Raw genomic sequence first — 19,150 nt, 5'->3', positions numbered from 1 at the left:
CCCATTTTCCACAAACATCCTAATAAACCTTCTATCTATGGCTGCCATTTAAATAACAATTTCATGGCATTTTGTGCGACATGATAAGGAAAGATGCTGATGGAGACATACATTGTGATTCCAGCTCATCACAGGCAGCATGATGTCTACCTGTGGTAGATTTTCAAACACTAAAAGCACATCCAGCACCCAGACAATCAGGACTGGGGAACCCCAGGGATGTGTGTGCTCCCCTCTACTCTTTTTCCTCTACTCAAATGACTGCACCTCAGGTGACTCATCTATTAAACTCTAGAAGTTTGCGGATGACACAACCACCATTGGCCTTATCCGGGATGGTGACGAGTCAGCATATAGACGGGAAGTTGATTGGCTGGCCCTCTGGTGCGGCCATAACAACTTGGAACTGAACATGCTCAATCAAAACAGTGGAGATGACAGTGGATTTCACAAAGAGCCCCCCAACACTGCCCCCCCAGAATCAATAGCATGGTGTCTGCAGTGAAAACCTACAGATTTCTGGGTTCCACAATCTCCCAGGACCTAAGGTGGGCATCCATTATACTAGACACAATCATCAAATAGGCCCAGCAGAGGATGTAGTTTCTCCGCCAGCTCAACCTGCCTCAGGAACTGCTAATTCAGTTCTACACTGCAATAATCCAGTCTGTCCTCGACACATCGATCACTGTCTAGTTTGGATCGGCCACCAAACAGGACAGGGAAAGATAACAATGGACAGTTAAGTCTGCAGAAAAAATCATTGGTGCCAATCTGCCCTCCATTCAGGACTCATACATCCCCAGAGTCAGGAAACAGGCAGGCAACAACACTGCAGACCCATCACACCCTGGTCTCAACCTGTTCCATCTCCTCCCCTCTGATAGGCACTACAGAGCACTGTACCCCGAAACAACCAGATATAAAAAGTTTTTCTGCGGGCTGTTATTCAAATGAACACTTAACACTGTCAAATAAATCCAACCATTTTGTATATACTGTACTGCACTGTATGTAAGTAACCTGCTAACATCCATTTCAGCATCGCTGATATATTCTCTGCACCACTGCACTTTACTGCCTCTTATTTCACCTGTATATAGTCAGTCCTTGTGTATATATCTGTAGATTGTTGTGCTGTAGTGTCGTTATTCTAAGTTAAGTACACAGAGAGCCACAAAACTGTAGTCAAATTCCAGGTTTGTGCAAACCTACATGGTCAATAAACATGATTCTGAAATAAGGAACTGCCGCAGTCCAATATCGACTTCTAGGCTGTATTTGCACTATCTGAAAAATTATGTGTGCTTGCATATATGTGTGTGTGCATCAAAGCGTGGTTGAGCACTCAACACAGAAAGACGTTTCACCCAATAACTGCACCACAAGGTTTGCCGCTCTTGTCCCCCAACTTGCTCCTTCATTTATCAACAAACAACTTCCCACAGCAGGCTGCCACAAATGGAATGAGAGTACTCGGTGTTCAAACTATGACACGCTGCCAGAAGGGCTCCAAAGCAAACTGAACCACGAGCCAAGGATGCCCGAGTTTGTTCCATGTCAGAGGGACCCGAGTTAGTTTTGGAACATTACTCTGTGTGTGTGTATGTGTGGTGGTGGTGGTGGTGGTGGTGGTGGTGGTGGTGGGGTCAATGCTTCGAGTTAACCTGAATTGCTTAAAAAGATCAAGTGAGAAGAAAAGTCTGATTAAATCTTTTCTCTGACAAATCATAAAAAAGTTTCTGATATACACAAGCCAGTGTTTTGGGCTGGTACAAGTGATGTTCTTAAAAAAATAATTTTAAAAAAAACCCTGAAAACTCCCCGCTTTACTCAGCTTCTTACTATGAGTTAAAACGTCCTGCATGATCACACCATTGACAGCAAAAGGAGGAACACTTTTAGCCATTCTAAATAACATTTGTGCATAATGTGTCGTCTCTGACCTCCTCTCATTGGTTTAAGTTGGGCGGGACTGTGTTGGAGATGGCTGGTGTCAGGTAATTCTTTGTCATCAAATGCACCACGCTGAACTTGGAGGACAGTCATATCAGCTACGACCTGACCACGCTCCAGTTAAACAGCTGTTGACACTTGCATCTTTGATATGCAGAGAGTCAGCAATAAACATGCAAACATTACAGAACATGAGAAGCGTTTCAAGCACAAAATCATGAAAATTAGATGACTGGCGTCTGGGTGGCGTAGCGGTTTATTCCGTTGTCTACCAATACAGGGATCACCAGTTCGAATCCCCATGTTACCTCCGGCTTGGTCGGGCATCCCTACAGACACAATTGGCCGTGTCTGCGGATGGGAAGCCAGATGTGAGTATGCGTCCTGGTCGCTGCACTAGCGCCTCCTCTGGTTGGTCGGGGCGCCTGCTCGGTAGGGAGGGGGAACTGGGGGGAATAGCGTGATCCTTCCACATGCTATATCCCCCTGGTGAAACTCTTTACTGTCAGGTGAAAAGAAGCAGCTGGTGACTCCACATGTATCGGAGGAGGAATGTGGTAGTCTGCAGCCCTCCCCGGATCAGCAGAGGGGGTGGAGCAGCGACCGGGATGGATCGGAAGAGTGAGATAATTGGCCGGATACGACTGGGGAGAGAAAGGGGGAGGGGAATCCAAAAAAAGAAAAAAGAAAAGAAAAGAAAATGACGAAAGCCACCACGCAGCTGTGAATTGTTGTAATTGAGTGTTTTGGGATCACTTAACACAATGCTTGATAAAAAGGACAACCGACGTAAGGGAGAGAACCAAGCTATTCCATCGCACACAATATGCATGTATGTATGTAACATGGGTGAACACGCATGCCCATACCTGCCTACAGCAAGTCCCATGAGAAACAGAAGTAAAACACTACACACAATGACCTTGTAATCATAATCAAACTCATGTAAGTGAGGTGGGTAATTTAAGCTTAGCGTTCTGCTTTGTAATTCACCAATCAGTGAACTGTTGCGGCCGTTACTGACGACCACCTAATCTGGCTGTTTGTTTATATTGCAGGAAAGGTGAGCTGCAAATTTTTATGTAATCGGACCAAACCTACACCGATGAGCCAAAACATTATGACCACCAGTCTAACATGCTGTTGGTCCTCTGTGTGCCGCCACAACAGCGCCGGACCCGCCGAGGCATGGACTCTACTAGACCCCCAGAAGGTGTCCTGTGGTATCTGGTACCAAAACATTAAGCAGCAGATCCTTCAAGTCCTGTAAGTTACGAGGCGGAACCACCGTGGACTGGACTTGTCGGTCTAGCACACACGACAAATCGGATTGAGATCTGGAGAATCTGGAGAATTCCAGGGCAACACCACAAACACTTTGTAACACGCAAACCTTTGACTAATCAAGTTTTTGTTGAAACACACTGGGGTTCTTTCATATGGGAAAGTACAAGTGAAGAAATGGATACACAGATTACCCAAATACTAAATATTTACACACTTTACCTCTGTCTTCCTTCATAACCTATCATGAAATGAATGACACGCACAACAGGGAAACGTAGAGAGGCGCTCAGTGCTGTGTATGAAATTATGAATTTATGTGCATGAAATTAAATGAATGAATGAAATTACTTATCACAAACAAAATAAGCCCTTAGATCCCCTTTTTCGTCATCCCAAAATTAAACCGATAGTCCATGTAAACGAAATATCCACAAGAAAAATATTCAAGTCCACCTCAGCTCGCCCTTAAGAGCCTTTTAAATCCAACTGAGGAGACACGAAGGCCGCCGAAGGGTAAACAACTATCCCGCGTCGGTCCAAAAAATTAATACACACAGACACACACACACACACACACACACACACACACACAAGGATCCCCCCCCCTAAAAAAAACGCAATCGCTTGCTCATGTATAACACGCCAAAAAATTCAAAATGAAATTGAACTACCTGGGCTTGGCGGAGGAGAGTAATCCAAGATGCCTTGAGTACTTGTTTGTTTGTTCCTTTACCAAGCGGGCGTCCACTCACAGGAGACGGACAACAGGTAAAGGGGACGGCTTGCAATAGTCCTTTGTATATTCTACTCCACACTTAATGTACATTACTTTACTCTCAATACTGAAATAGAAACAAGATAAGGTTTTTTTTTTTTTTTTTTTTGTAGCTGCAGTATTTCCAACTGGTGCCACACAGGCCATTCACCCACTTCCTACTCTCCCAGTGAATCCTCCTTTCTGACTCACGCAACACCCTGCATAAATAACCTCGGGTGCGTGATACATGTCAGTCGCTCGAGGCCTTAAAAAAAAGAAAGAAAGAAAAGAAAAAGAAAACACATACATACACTGTTGTGTAACGGTGGAAAACAGAGGAATTCCTTACATAATAAAGGAACATACATATACCTATCATTTCTCAGATAGAAAAATCCAGTATAATGTGTGACCTTCACAATGTGTTAAGAAATGGCCTGACCCTAAATGTCAAAACTTCATCATGTTCCTCAAACCGTTCCTGAACATTAGCAGTGCCTTCCATAATGAATTTTTATGCACATTTTGAAATATTGAGTTAGAAAGGGTTTATGGGGGGCGTCCGGGTAGCGTAGTGGACTATCCCGTTGCCTACCAACATGGGGATCGCCAGTTCGAATCCCCATGTTACCTCCGGCTTGGTTGGCTGTCCGTACAGACACAACCGACCGTATCTGCGGGTGGGAAACCGGATGTGGGTATGTGTCCTGGTTGCTGTACTAGCACTTCCTCTGGTCAGCTGGGGTGCCTGTTCGGGGGGGAATAGTGTGATCCTCCCATGCGCTACGTCCCCCTGGTGAAACTCCTCACTGTCAGGTGAAACATAGGCTGGCGACTCCACATGTATCAGAGGAGGCATGTGGTAGTCTGCAGCCCTCCCCGGATCAACAGAGGGGGTGGAGCAGTGACCGGGACGGCTCGGAAGAGTGGAGTAATTGGCTGGGTGCAATTGGGGAGAAAAAGGGAGGAGGTTTCTGGTGGAGCGGCATGTCTGCCCACTGAACCCCTTTAATCAGCACAAGTGCATTACAAACCAGTTTGCCATCTCTTTTCCATGGATCTGACACCCCGCATCTCCACCACATAGCACCAGCAAAAAATAAAAAATAAAAAAATTAATAAAAATCTTTCATCAACAATTAATGTACTCGTACATTTTTACTCTATATTACATACTGGCCATTCAACTAAATAACAATTTATGTGTTTCGAGTTTAGAATGATGTTGCATCATCGCTTATGCGGGCAGCAGTGAGCTGACTGTCATCTCCCCACCGGCTGCCACCCCTAACTCATGTGGGACCCAGTGAAGGTACATCCCCAGAGAAAATGTCCAGTTGGTGTATGGCAACCCTGAAACCACAGAGCACCCCCCCCAACATAACAAATCCCAATCTAACCCCTGTAGATAAGATAATAATGTTGAACAGAACATGACGCTGTGATATTGTCGCACCAAGAACACACAGTTGTTGTTCGAGTAGAGGAGACATTGCTATTAAATAGATTTTTTTTTAAATAAACGTACACTCTTATAAATGTTTATTCACCTAACTATATTGCTTGCAGAAAGCTTAAAGGTTCAGTAAGTTCACAGCTCCATTAGACGCTGAGCCATGCTCGCGATGATTATTCAAAATCTTTCATCCAAATTCTAACATCAATAATAATTTAAAAAAATGCTAAACAGAGAATACATTATTTAATAAAAATGAATAAATATACTACTAATACTACTACTACTGGAGTGCTTCACTGGCATCCTGTGGCAAAACTCCTCCTGGCGATTGGATCATCCTAGTATACAGTCCTGATAAGACACACCAGGGGGGGTTTTGAGCACACTTAAATCATAGTTAATAGTGTTTACTTTATTTTATTTTATTCTGGCTTTGGTTAATGCATTATAACCCATCTTTGATATAAAGACTTAAATATCTGAAACGAAGTTTTCATGGCCTTTAAGGCTAAAAAGCGGAGTCCTCTGGGCATAAAGCTCAGCAGGAAAGACTTGATGTTAATAGGTTATGGGTGCCTGAAAGACGTGAAAAATCAGCATTTAAATTGTGCCAGACACGTACCAGTAATGCATCTTCTTCTTCTTTACAAGCTATTTGCAGAGCAGCAGGAATGAAAGAACATGTAGTGCATGCAACAACAAAAAAACCAAAACGACCCCCTCCCCCTCCCCCGACACACACACACACACACACACACACACACACACACACACACGTGCACACACCTCAAGCAGGTAGAAGTATCTGTTGAACTGAGCACTTTTGGTGTCCTCCAGTCCTTTGAGCTGTCTGGTGATGAACATGAAGATGTCCTGGGAAGACAGTAAACAGTGCACAATGTCACCTCAGAATGGTGGCCAAGGTGATTGGCAGCAATCATTAGCATAACTCAGATGTTATCAGAGCAATCCAACAAAGCAGGAAACTGCAAAAAATAACAGGAAAAGGGAACCAGGTCAAATTAACGCAACTGTCGTGTCCAAAATGGCTTGCAGAAAGGGCAATGCAGGGTGGTTGAGCAGTCAAGATGTTAAACTTGCTCAGATTTTGTCGTCATATTGGAAAAGAACTTATCTATAAATGTAAATCCAAAAATGCTACCCTGAACAAGTGAGGGGAAAATACCGCCTTTAAAAGGTCCTGTAACTGGATATAACAAATGGAGGAACATAAGAAAGATGCAAGATTTTGGACTAATATTTATCGTCCAACTCAGTTTACAGTAGGAGGCTCTTAGGAGTTGTTAATAAGCATACAAGGGTTTCCGTTCTTTTTAAGACATTATTTTCCAGGACTTTAAGGGTGCATTCGGTGACTTTTGATTGGATACAGATGCAGCCCTTGCTCAAAGAAGGTCATATTATTCCACATTAAAGCCTCAACAGTCTCTAAATGGACTGTGTAACTTTTAGCTGTCACTGAACAAACCGCTGAAACTTCAAGCACTGATGTGACATCTCAGAATCTCTGTTAAATATTATGCTTAAAAAATTGCCATGTCAGCAGGTAAAAATATGATTTTATGATCCAACTTGACACTGTTCCATGACCTCAATAGCATTTCTATGACATTACATCAATTTGATCATACTCTAGGCATTTTCCATGACTGCAAAACTAGTCTGTAAATTTCCAGGTTTTTCAGGCTCTGTGAGAACCCTGGCAAGCTCTACCAGCAACTTTGACAGATAAACCACCTGTCAAATACTCCAACTTGCTAAAATGACTAAGCAATTTAGAGTATTTCTTAGCCACAGCAGCCTAAAATGCAGTTTTGTCCTAATTTTTGCATCGCACTGAGGTTCTTGGGTACCTTGAGCTTATCTGGAGAGGTGTAGGGTGCCTCAGGGGCGTAGATCCTGAATATGTCTGCCAGACAGCAGGCCACCAGCAGACGCACATCCTTGTCTGGGTGTTTGAGGAAGAAGTCTGAGGCCAGATGGAGGGCCAGGTTCAGGTATAGCTCCTTTTCCTCTTCAGAGTCCTGGTCCATGTCCATAAATGTCTTCACTACCATCTACAGGGAGAGGGAAAAGAATTATAGAGGAGAATGGGTTTTTTTGATCTAAGCCGGGAACACACTGGATAATTTAAAGGCCGATTACAAACCCAATTGGAGATCATTGAGATCTTAAGAGAGTTTTCACCAGTCTGCGCAAAATAGGGCAGGTCACCATGGACAGTCGACACATGATTTAGTGCGTGGGGGTTTAAGATTCAAATTTTCAATGCCCAGTTGAGCCTTTGGCCAGTTAAATAATATCAGACGCTTACAGTCAAGTCTGAGCTTGTCTGTAAGCATTTAAGCCTCTATGACAGCAGTTGGAACAAATGAGCTCATCGACAAATGTAATCCGCGAAAGTCAGTTGTTAAAATATGACGCCGAGTCTTTTCCCAGTAACTAGGACTTTAAATGTCTTCAAGTGTGTTCTTGGCTTAAAACATACAGGTTTGCTAATGAATAAAGACATTCAAAAAAACTGTTTTACAGTTTAAAAAAAACCAGTACTAATTCTAAAGTAGTACGAGCTCGTACTGACAAAGAAAAGTTACAGACTGGTTCAGTAAAATTATGCAAAATGTAAAAAGTGACACTGACCAAGTGCTTAAATGTCTCATTTGTCATTGGGTTATCAATATAACCTTTCATTCAAAGAGTTAATTGAGTGACATTTTCTCATTTCGTTTTAGTTTAATCCAGTCACAGGGCAAAAAACAAACAGGTAGATGTCTTAATATTTTGACGTGAAGTGAAAGATCACTAAATGTGTACAGTATCAAATAATGTGACAATGTTATACAAGATGAGGAGCTCTTGGGCAACCCTCGGACCTAGCATCGGTGCTCGTCACCACGGTAACCATAGCGGACAGCACGGCAGCATTGTACATGGCGGCGAGTGCAACACTGACCTTGAGCCTGCGGACCATCTCCTCTTTGGAGATCTTGTCTGAGATCTCCTTGACCCCTGGCGGATAGGTCACCTTCCCGTCTGCAGCTCGAGCTTTAGAGTGAGCCATCCTCTCAGCTCTTTACTGCCTGAGTGGAGAGACACAAATGACAATGGTGATCAATACAAACTGCTGAAACGGAGTGTGTGCGGGGGTGGGGGGTAAATACCTCTGTGATAAAAAGCAATTGGTTCAAACGGACTAAAATAAATAATAAACCAACAAATAAATAACAAAAATGTAAAAAAAAAAAAAAAAAAAAAAAGAAGATTAAAACTGCATCATCCCCTGCTTGGAAGAGCCTCTGAAATATTCAGCAAGGCATTCACAGCAAGCTAATGGCGTTCTAGCGGCTGAATCTAGGATGAGACTGCTGCATTCGGAGAGCGGAAGAGACTGTCTTAACTCGGAGAGTCTCTGAAGCCTGTGTGCTCCATATTTCATTACCACAACCACTGGCCTTGCAGGGATTATACCTAATTCACGGTAAGGGTTTTTACATGATGCAACTTTCAATTTATTTGATTGCCCAGGGGAATAGTGAGTCACGCTGCACCTTAAATCTAACACCGCTCATTACTGCTGCCATTGTTTGGCGGTAATACGTTGTTTTCCCACTGTCAAATTTATGTGGAGTTCAAAGCTACGATCCTCCTGGCAAAGACTCGTTTCCATTTTATTCAGTCACACCTATGGTGGAACCGGTAACTGCATTGGTATCTGACCACTATGAGTCCCAGAGATCCATCTGAAACTAAATAAAGTCACCAGTGCCAGTACCTACTGCAGCGATAAACAAACAAAAACACATGGCAAGGCGGACAGCTAATGAAATACTCAACAAATGCAACAAAAACAATGCCTATGCAGAGTTCTAGATGAACTGCGGCGCCCCCTCGCGCTGATAACTGCTTCCGCCGCGGTGATAGTGGCCAAAACGGGGTTTAAGCAATACACTGTTTATTGTATAAATTCATGTTTTCTCATCTACAAATGCTAACATAAGCGATCGTTGGGCAATCGCGATCGATGAAATGTAGTCTTACTGCACAAACGGAAAGTGGGCACATTTGTTGAGATCGCGCATGCATTTCTGCCATCCTTTCTGGTTAACGCTGGCGCCACCTGACGTTCTGTCAGCCACAGAATAGAGATCGACACCAGACCCAACAAGGCAGACGAGCTAGAGGCAGCTATCAAAGCAACCTGGGCTTCCATAACACCTCAGCAGTGCCACAGGCTGATTGCCTCCATGCCACGCCACACTGATGCAGTAACTCGTGCAAAAGCAGCCCCGACCAAGTATTGACGAGTCATCTCCGTGACCGCCATCCACAACTTTACAGCGAATGCAAGGTAAGTTAACTTTTAGCTGAATGCCTGATGTGGGGACGTCGGAATGGGGGAAAATGTCATGGTTTGCAAGTCTAACTTGCTAATGGCTTGTCAATAATGTAAACTTGAGCTTTCCTGTTAGCAAACGTTACTCGTTGTGAGGGCCGACGGTCCGTTCCACTGGCTAAAGTTAGCTACTCGTGCCACTGGCTAAAGTTAGCTACTCGTCCCACCGGCTAAAGTTAGCTACTCGTCCCACCGGCTAAAGTTAGCTACTCGTGCCACTGGCTAAAGTTAGCTACTCGTCCCACTGGCTAAAGTTAGCTACTCGTGCCACTGGCTAACGTTAGCTACTCGTGCCACTGGCTAAAGTTAGCTACTCGTGCCACTGGCTAAAGTTAGCTACTCGTGCCACTGGCTAAAGTTAGCTACTCGTCCCACCGGCTAAAGTTAGCTACTCGTGCCACTGGCTAAAGTTAGCTACTTGTGCGTAGTACGTTCTTAAGGAAAAGCAAGGAAAAAACCTCCACAGGACTCCGGTGTAAAAAGATAACAAAAGGAAAATTTATTCCGGTTCCACAGCGAAATCTTCATACAGGAGTAATCAAATAATAATTTCCTAAACTAAAACTAAGGCTGGCTATTACTGCCACGTTATTACTACGGCTACGGTAAGAAAACTGTATAGCTTCGGTCTCCAAAATCACCGCTGACTCAAAACTAACAAATCTAGACGCTTCCTGGTTCACGTACACAGAAATTAGCGATCTTCTTAAAGTGACAGTAGCCCTAATGTTCAACATGAGCACTGAGCTAAATAAAACTGTTTCAACTGCTTATCTATACCAAAACAGCATTCCTCATGCAGATTATATCCAAAGCTTGTTAAAATGTGAAGAAATGTCTTTTTGGTTGCTGTTTTCTTATTTGCAATGTGCAAAAGTGCAGTTACCTCTCATGGCCACATGGTGACATCTTTAGTGCACGTTTGTATGGTTTTTTCATACGTTTACATAAGGAATGTTATTATTTTATTTATTTTTATTATTTTAATGTTTATGCAAACAAAAAGTGCATAGTGCTGCTAATTGTATTTGTGGTTTTCAAAATAAAACTGGGTGAAATGATTTCCGTGTGTGTATCAGTACTTTTTGAACATTTTCAGTACATTTTAACAATACCGCGATAATACTGATGACCATGATCATTTTGGTCACTATATTCATGATAGGAAATTTTCATACCGTTACATCTCTAATTGAGTGCATAAATGAACATACTTTTCAGAAGGTCAACATTTCTGTATTATAAATCCTTTTTTTTGATTGGTCTTATGTAATCTAATATTTTGAGATACTGGATTTTTGATTTTCATGAACTGTAAGCTGTAATCATCAAGATTAAAACAAAAAAGGCTTCACATATTTCACTTTAATCGTCACCTTAACGTGACGATTGTCGGAGGAGAATCGTCACCTTAATGTGATGGAGGGGTTTGTGTGTCCCAATGATCCTGGGAGCTGTGTTGTCATAGGCAATAGCCCCTGGTAGGGTCTCCCAAAGCACATTGGTCCCAAGGGAGGGGCCAGACTAAGAGCGATTCCCAAAAAACCCAATGAATTTACACCAGCAGAGTTACAGCACCTCGCCCGGGAGCTCGCCGGCAATCATCTGGTGGCCGGGCCTTAGCCCATGGGGCCCGGTCAGGCCCAGCCCGAAAAAAAAAAACATCGAGCCACCACCCCGTGGACCCACCACACGTCAGGATGAGCATTGGGGTAGGGTGCAATGCAGGCCGGGCGGCAGGCAAAGGCAAGGGACCGGGGCGTGCCGACTTCCGGCACCACAGATTGGTCCTCGGGACGTGGAATGTCCCCTCTCTGGCAGAGGAGCCTGAGCTGGTGCGGGAGGTGGAGTGGTACCAACTAGATATAGTTGGACTCACCTCCACACATAGCATGGGCTCTGGTACCAAACACCTGGAGAGGGGCTGTACTTATTACTTTTCCGGAGTTGGCCAAGGTGAGAGGCGCCGGATGGGTGTGGGGATACTCACAAGTCCCCGATTGAGCGCCGCCGTGTTGGAGTTCTCCTCGGGGAATGAGAGGGTTGCCTCTATACGACTGTGAGTTGCTGGGGGAAAGGCTCTGACTGGTGTGTGTTTAGGCACCGAATAGCAGTTCGGAGTATCCGGCCTTCTTGGAGTCTCTGTGTGGTGTCCTGGATAGGGCTCCACCTTGGGACTCTATAGTTCTACTGAGGGACTTCAACGCGCACGTGAGCAACGATGAAGAAACCTGGAGGGGCGTGACTGGGAGTAACGGCCTCCCTGATCTGAACCCGAGCGGTGCCTTGTTATTGGACTTCTGTGCGAGTCATGGATTGGCAATAACAAACACAATGTTTGAACATAAGATAGTTCATAAGTGTACTTGGTACCAGAACACCTTAGGCCGAAGATCGATGATAGACTTTGTGGTCCTATCATCAGATCTGCGGCCGTATGTTTTGGACACTCAAGTTAAGAGAGGAGCAGAGCTGTCAACTGATCACCACCTGGTGGTGAGTTGGATCAGATGGCGGGGAAGGCTGCAGCACAGACCTAGCAAACCCAAACGTGTAGTGAGGGTGAACTGGGAATGTCTGGCAGAGGCCTCTGTCTGGGAGGTCTTCAACTCCCACCTCTGGAAGAAGTTCTCGTGTATCCCGAGGGAGGCTGGGGACATGGAGTCTGAGTGGGCCATGTTCAAAGTAGGGCTGGGCGATATATCGAATATACTCGATGTATTGCGGCTTGTTCTCTGTGGGATGTAGAAAATGATTATATCGTGAATATTCGAGTATACGTTCAATTGTCACGCAGTTGCTTTTAGTCGCGGGCATTGAACTACAGGTTTTTCTCACTCTTTCTCATCTCTCCGCACAGAGAGATAAAACAAGCGCACCTAGTTACGTACGTCACATTCTGTCGTGCGTGCAACGTCATACGCCCGGCAGCATGTAGCAGCAGAGATCTCAGGTAGCGGCAGCAGCACGTGCTATGACAAATGGAGGAGGGAGAATTAATTCCCAAGAAAAACAACGCAGGATCCATCGTCTGGCGGTGGTTTGGGTACAAGAGGGAGGACGTTGAACAAATAAACGTAATATGTAAAGTATGCCGCAAAAGCGTCGCCACAAAAGGTGGTAGTACAACGAATTTATTTCACCATTTGAGAACCCACCCGCTAGAAAACCAAGAGTGCTTGAAACTCCGCACGAGCGCATCTCCGGCCGGTGCCATATCGAAGAAAGTGCCGAAGCTGTGGGTGAGATTCACCCTGAGATGCCGAAGGCTCTAGACATTGTTGGGCTGTCTTGGTTGACACGCCTCTTCAGTGTCGCGTGGAGGTCGGGGACAGTATCTGTGGAGTGGCAGACTGGGGTGGTGGTTCCCATATTCAAAAAGGGAGACCGGAGGGTGTGCTCCAATTATCGGGTCATCACATTGCTCAGCTTCCATGGGAAAGTCTACTCTAGGGTGCGAGAAAGGAGGCTCCGACTGACTGTTGAACCTCAGATCCAGGAGGAACAATGCGGATTCCGTTTTGGCCGTGGAACAACGGACCAACTCTTTACCCTTGCGGAAGTGCTGAGGGGGGCATGGGAGTTTGACCAGCCAGTCTACATGTGTTTTGTGGACTTGGAGAAGGCTTACGACCATGTACCCCGGGGCACTCTGTGGGGGTACTGCGGGAGTATGGGGTACCGGGGCAGTTGTTACAAGCCATCCAGTCCTTGTATAACCAAAGTAAGAGCTGTGTCCGCATTCTTGGCACAAAGTCAAACACGTTTTCGGTGGGTGTTGTTCTCCACCAAGGTTGTCCCTTGTCTCCGATTCTGTTTGTGATATTCATGGACAGGCTCTCAAGGCGCAGCCAAGGAGAGGAGTGTGTCCGTTTTGGGAACCTCAGAATTGCATCTGCTCTTCGCAGATGATGTGGTTTTGTTGGCTTCATCAGAACGCGACCTCTGGCCCACACTGGGGCATTTGCAGCTGAGTGTGAAATGGTTGGGATGAGAGTCAGCACCTCCAAGTCTGAGGCCATGGTTCTCTACCGGAAAATGGTGGATTGCTCCCTCCGCGTTGGGGATGAGTTGTTGCCTCAAGTCAAGGAGTTCAAGTATCTCAGGGTCTTGTTCATGAGTGAGGATAGGATGGAGTGGGAGATTGACAGGCGGATTGGTGCAGCATCAGCAGTAATGTGGATGTTGTACCGGACCGTTGTGGCAAAGAAGGAGCTGAGCCGGGAGGCAAAGCTCTCAATTTACCAGTCAATCTTTGTTCCAATCCTCACCTATGGCCATGAGCTTTGGGTAGTGACCGAAAGGGTGAGATCGCAGATACAAGCAGCTGAAATTAGTTTCCTCCGTAGGGTGTCTGGGCTCAGCCTTAGAGATAGGGGGAGGAGCTCGGACATACGGAGGGAGCTTGGAGTAGAGTCGCTGCTCCTTCGCATCGAAAGGAGCCAGTTGAGATGGTTCGGGCATCTGATTAGGATGCCTCCTGGGCGCCTTCCTTTGGAGGCTTACCGGTCGCAGCCAACTGGGAGGAGACCCCGCTGTAGACCCAGAACGTGCTGGAGGGACTACATGTCCAATCTGGCCTGGGAACGCCTTGGGATCCCCCAGGAGGAGCTGGAGGAAGTTGTTGGGGAGAAGGACGTCTGGAGTGCCCTACTTAGCTTGCTGCTACCGCGACCCGACCGCGGAAAAGCGGCTGGAGATGAGAGAGAGATGAGAGAGTTATTTAATTTTATGTGTAATGAATCTAGAATATATGAAAGTTTAACTTTTTGAATTAAATTACGGAAAATAATGAACTTTTCCAAAATATTCTAATTTTTTTAGATGCACCTGTAGCTTATGTTTAAAATGCAGATAAAAAGATTTTACCTAGCATGCCGAGTCACGCCTGAGAGGGACCCTCTCTGGAGTTGGGCCAACACGCGCCAGACCCTCCTCAAAGCGGATTGCGATGATGTCAGCATCACCATTCAGTGACAATTCAGCGACATGTTTAAAAAGCCTACTGTCAACGTGTCATCCCATCTTCCGATTTTCCAGAAAAAGCGGTAGATGCCAAACAAAATCGTAACAACAGCCGGAAAATCCATGATGATAAGTTGCTGGCTACCAACAACCATTGCACAGTGCGGTAGTAAACAGCACTTCTTCTTCTTCTTGGTGTTTATTGGCGGTTGGCAAACAATGAAATGGTGCATTACCGCCAATTAATAAACAGCACTAAAGAGGGCGCTGCTATTCAACATCATCGACTCAAGATAAGCGCGTCATCAGTTAAAGACAATTTCAAGCGGGTAGACCTGTTGTAATGGAGATGCAAATAAATGCTTGCTGTGCTGGGCTAACACGCCAAGTCAAATCTAATCAAGCAAAGCCAGCATGTGTATGGGAAAAGGGGCTATGATATGTTTGTGGAGGGAATCTGTCTAATTCTCAAGAAGTTTGGTTTGTTATTGTGTTATTGTTATTCAGGTCTAGGAATTAAAAATGAGCTTTTTCCCCCATGATTGACGTGCCCCCCCCCCCATTTTTTTCTCCCCAATTGTATTTCAAGCCATCCCGGTTGCTGCTCCACCCCCTCTGCCGATCCGGGGAGGGCTGCAGACTACCACATGCCTCCTCCAATACATGTGGAGTCACCAGCCGCTTCTTTTCACCTGACAGTGAGGAGTTTCGCCAGGGGGATGTAGCGCATGGGATGCCCCGACTGATCAGAGGAGGCGCTAGTGCAGCGACCAAAACACATACCCACATCCGGCTTCCCACCCGCAGACATGGCCAATTGTGTCTGTAGGGACGCCCGACCAAGCCGCAGGTAACAAGGAATTCAAACCGGTGATCCCAGTGTTTGTAGATCGATGTGGGTTTTTGACCACGTTCTGTGACAGAGGCGGAGGAAGTGACTCTGGCAACCAGACAGTGGAGTGAGACGAACACAGACAACGGATGAATGGTAAAGACGGCTTGGTATTTTGTTTCCCTCTTGTGTCTCACTCCTCCTTTCCGTCTTCCAGAGCGACCCCTGTTGAACCTCCCAGTGCACCGTAAAAAAGGATTCCAGGAAGAACCTCCGTTTGATTCAGCCCCACCGTTTAATTAATTAAGTGTATTTGAGTTCTGCAACATTAGTTTTCCCCCGTCTGGCATTTTTCTCAGACCGGGAGCCCACACCTCCTGCAAGCTTCGAAAAGGCCGTCTTATCTGCATAACTACGGACAGCAGTACCAACATGATTAATGTTTGAGACTGACTGAGTGGCTCCAACGTCCAGTGCTTTAGACACTGGCTTCACAATGCCATCACTAAGTGGCAATACATTATGGGGCTGCGCAAAAAAATTAAAAAAAATAAAATCACTACAGCTTATTATTGCAATATTTTTTTCACGATACTTTATCGATTTCCAGCCTCACTTATCGGTACATTAAACAAATTACTAAGGTTTTAAACAGATTTCAGTTAAATGTCTTCAACGACACAATGAGAATACTTAACATACACTTTATTTTATAATGTTATGGCATCTACATTGCAGTTGAGTTGAGTGTTGTGTGACGCAACAAGAATACTTAGTATGCACACTTTTTTTTCATAAGATATGGTATCTACATTTCAGTGCCCCTGTGATGGCCTGGCGGCCTGTCCAGGGTGTCTCCCCGCCTGCCGCTCAATGACTGCTGGGATAGGCTCCAGCATCCCTGCAACCCTGAGAGCAGGATAAGCAGTTTGGATAATGGATGGATGGATGGATGGATGTTCGGTGACACAATAAATACTTAATATGCACACTTAATTTTGGCATCTACATTTCAGTTCAGTGTGTTCACTGACAGTGTGAACTGTGCGAGGCATATACCGTTATAATAAACTGCAATGGAACTTTTGAATTAAATAATTTTGACTCAATTTTCGAAGGCATATGAGTTTAAATAATTGGGGTCAACTGTCCAAAGTAATGGGGAGTGCAGTAGAGGTGAAGAAGAGGGTGCGGGCAGGGTGAAGTGGGTGGAGAAGAGTGTCAGGAGTGGTTTGCGACAGAAGGGTACCAGCAAGAGTTAAAGGGAAGGTTGACAAGATGGTATTGAGACCAGCTATGTTGTATGGTTTGGACAGTGGCACTGATGAAAAGACAGGAGGTGGCAGAGTTGAAGATGCTAAGATTTTCACTGGGAGTGACAAAGAAGGACAGGATTAGGAATGATTAGAGGGACCGCTCAGGTTGGACGGTTTGGAGACAAAACAAGAGAGGCAAGATTGAGATGGCTTGGACATGTGTGGAGGAGAGATGCTGGGTATATTGGGAGAAGGGTGCTGAATATGGCGCTGCCAGGAAAGAGGAAAAGAAGAAGGCCAAAGAGGAGGTTTATGGATGTGGTGAGGGAAGACATGCAAGTGGCTGGTGTGACAGAGGAAGACACAGAAGACAGGAAGAAATGGAAATGGATGATCCGCTGTGGCGACCCCTAACGGGAGCAGCCGAAAGTAGTAGTGGTAGTATTGACTCAATTAGTCCGCTGAGTTGTCAGATATAATGTGATGTGAATAGGTGGCACATAGCAAGTTGTATTTTCAGCTATATTTTTAAATTTTCAGAAAACTACGTAGAGTATTGCAATGTATCATATCGTGATACAATCATATCATGATCAGGGCTGCCCATGGGGGGGGGGATTTTTCAGACCCAGCCGCTAGCGGGGGTTAAGTAGGCCAGCAATAATCGTGTTCATCCTAAATATAAGCAATGATAATGGCAATATCTGCCACTAAGTGTGAACTGGCTAAACAGATGGACTTTAAAGACGGCATAAAGGACTTTGCACCCAGTAAGACAAGGAAGATGGCTGCATAAGAGGCAAAGATGAACCAATAAGATAAGAAATTGCATCTTCTACTAAGAAATGTGTGGTTTAAGTGTAGCATTTAGAAATGTTGACCTTGGTGTGTTAAAGAGTTCTAATATTATTATTTTTTTGGACTCCCCCCCCCTTTTCTCCCCAATTGTACTTGGCCAATTATCCCACTCTTCCGAGCTGTCCTGGTCATTGCTCCACCCCCTCTGCCGATCTGGGGAGGGCTGCAGACTCCCACATGCTTCCTCCGATACATGTGGAGTCACCAGCCGCTTCTTTTCACCTGACAGTGAGGAGTTTCGCCAGGGGGATGTAGCGCATGGGACGACCATGCTATTCCCTCCAGTCCCCCTCCCCCCTGAACAGGTGCCCTGACCAACCAGAGGAGGCGCTAGCGCAGCGACCAAAACACATACTCACATCTGGCTTCCTACCCGCAGACATGGCCAACTGTGTCTGTAGGGACGGCCGACCAACCCAGAGGTAACACAGAGATTCGAACCAGCAATCCCCATGTTGGTAGGCAACAGAATAGACCGCCATGCTACCCGGATGCCCTAAAAAGTTCTATTATTGCGTGCAGGTGTGTGTGTGTGTGTATGAAGCCCCCGATTACTGACTCTCTCTCGGTTTTCATTGTATATGTTTGAGAGAGAGAGAGAGAGAGAGAGAGAGAGAGAGAGAGAGAGAGAGAGAGAGAGAGAGAGAGCGAGAGAGAATGCGTTGATACATGTAAAGCAGATGGGGGGGGGATTCACTGGAGTTTTTCAGGGGCCCAGCCATTTCAGTGGGCAGGCCTGACCGCGATACATACCGTAACGTCCTTGCCAATACCCAGCGCTACCACACAAAGCATAAGAAACTTAATCCACATTTGCGCTGTCGGTAAATGCGAATTAAGTTTGAATTGGTGTAATCAATGATCGCATCGGAACATCTGTAAAGCGAAGTGATACGTAATAGTACAACATTCCAGTGCTGCTATACTTTATATCAGCACTCTCTGGAATGCTCCTGCCCAAAATTACTCGACCAGAACTAACAGTTGTATAAAAGTGCATAAATAATGTATACCTTTGTGTGTGTGTAGGCTATCCATTAATGAAATTATACCTACTGTGTGAAACATTTTTTCTTTGCCAAACAGAATTAAGCTTAATTAAGAAGCGTTAGAATATGTTAGATGATCGCAATGTGTGAATGCTGTCCTTGTCACATTAATGACGGCGGCTTGTCCAGGGTGTCTCCCTGCCTGCCGCCCAATGACTGCAGGGATAGGCTCCAGCATCCCCGCGACCAGGGCTCAAAATTAACGATGTCCCGGGGACCATAAAAAAATCCTACTGGGACACAAATATATTTTGTCTGGGACAATTCCGGGACAGTGAAAAAAAATGTCAAAGTAAACTTCGAAATAAGTGTTATTT

General features: G+C 45.3%; 1 protein-coding gene across 1 annotated transcript in view; it reads right to left on the bottom strand.

Annotated features, from left to right (window-relative positions):
* Positions 1 to 19,150, bottom strand: part of pds5b (PDS5 cohesin associated factor B) — a 79,610-nt gene that overhangs the window by 44,755 nt on the left and 15,705 nt on the right. The window contains exons 2-4 of the mRNA XM_056284384.1: positions 8,434 to 8,560; positions 7,334 to 7,537; positions 6,246 to 6,332 (exon numbers count right to left, since the gene is read on the bottom strand). Coding sequence (XP_056140359.1) covers positions 6,246 to 6,332; positions 7,334 to 7,537; positions 8,434 to 8,541 — 399 coding nt within the window. The 5' untranslated portion in view covers positions 8,542 to 8,560. The remainder of the gene's footprint in view (positions 1 to 6,245; positions 6,333 to 7,333; positions 7,538 to 8,433; positions 8,561 to 19,150) is intronic.

This window comes from Lampris incognitus, chromosome 8 (assembly GCF_029633865.1).
Source record: "Lampris incognitus isolate fLamInc1 chromosome 8, fLamInc1.hap2, whole genome shotgun sequence".
In the NCBI taxonomy this organism is placed as follows: Eukaryota; Metazoa; Chordata; class Actinopteri; order Lampriformes; family Lampridae; genus Lampris; species Lampris incognitus.
The sequence above is the reverse complement of the archived record's forward strand: the minus strand, read 5'-3'. Positions and strand labels throughout refer to the sequence as shown.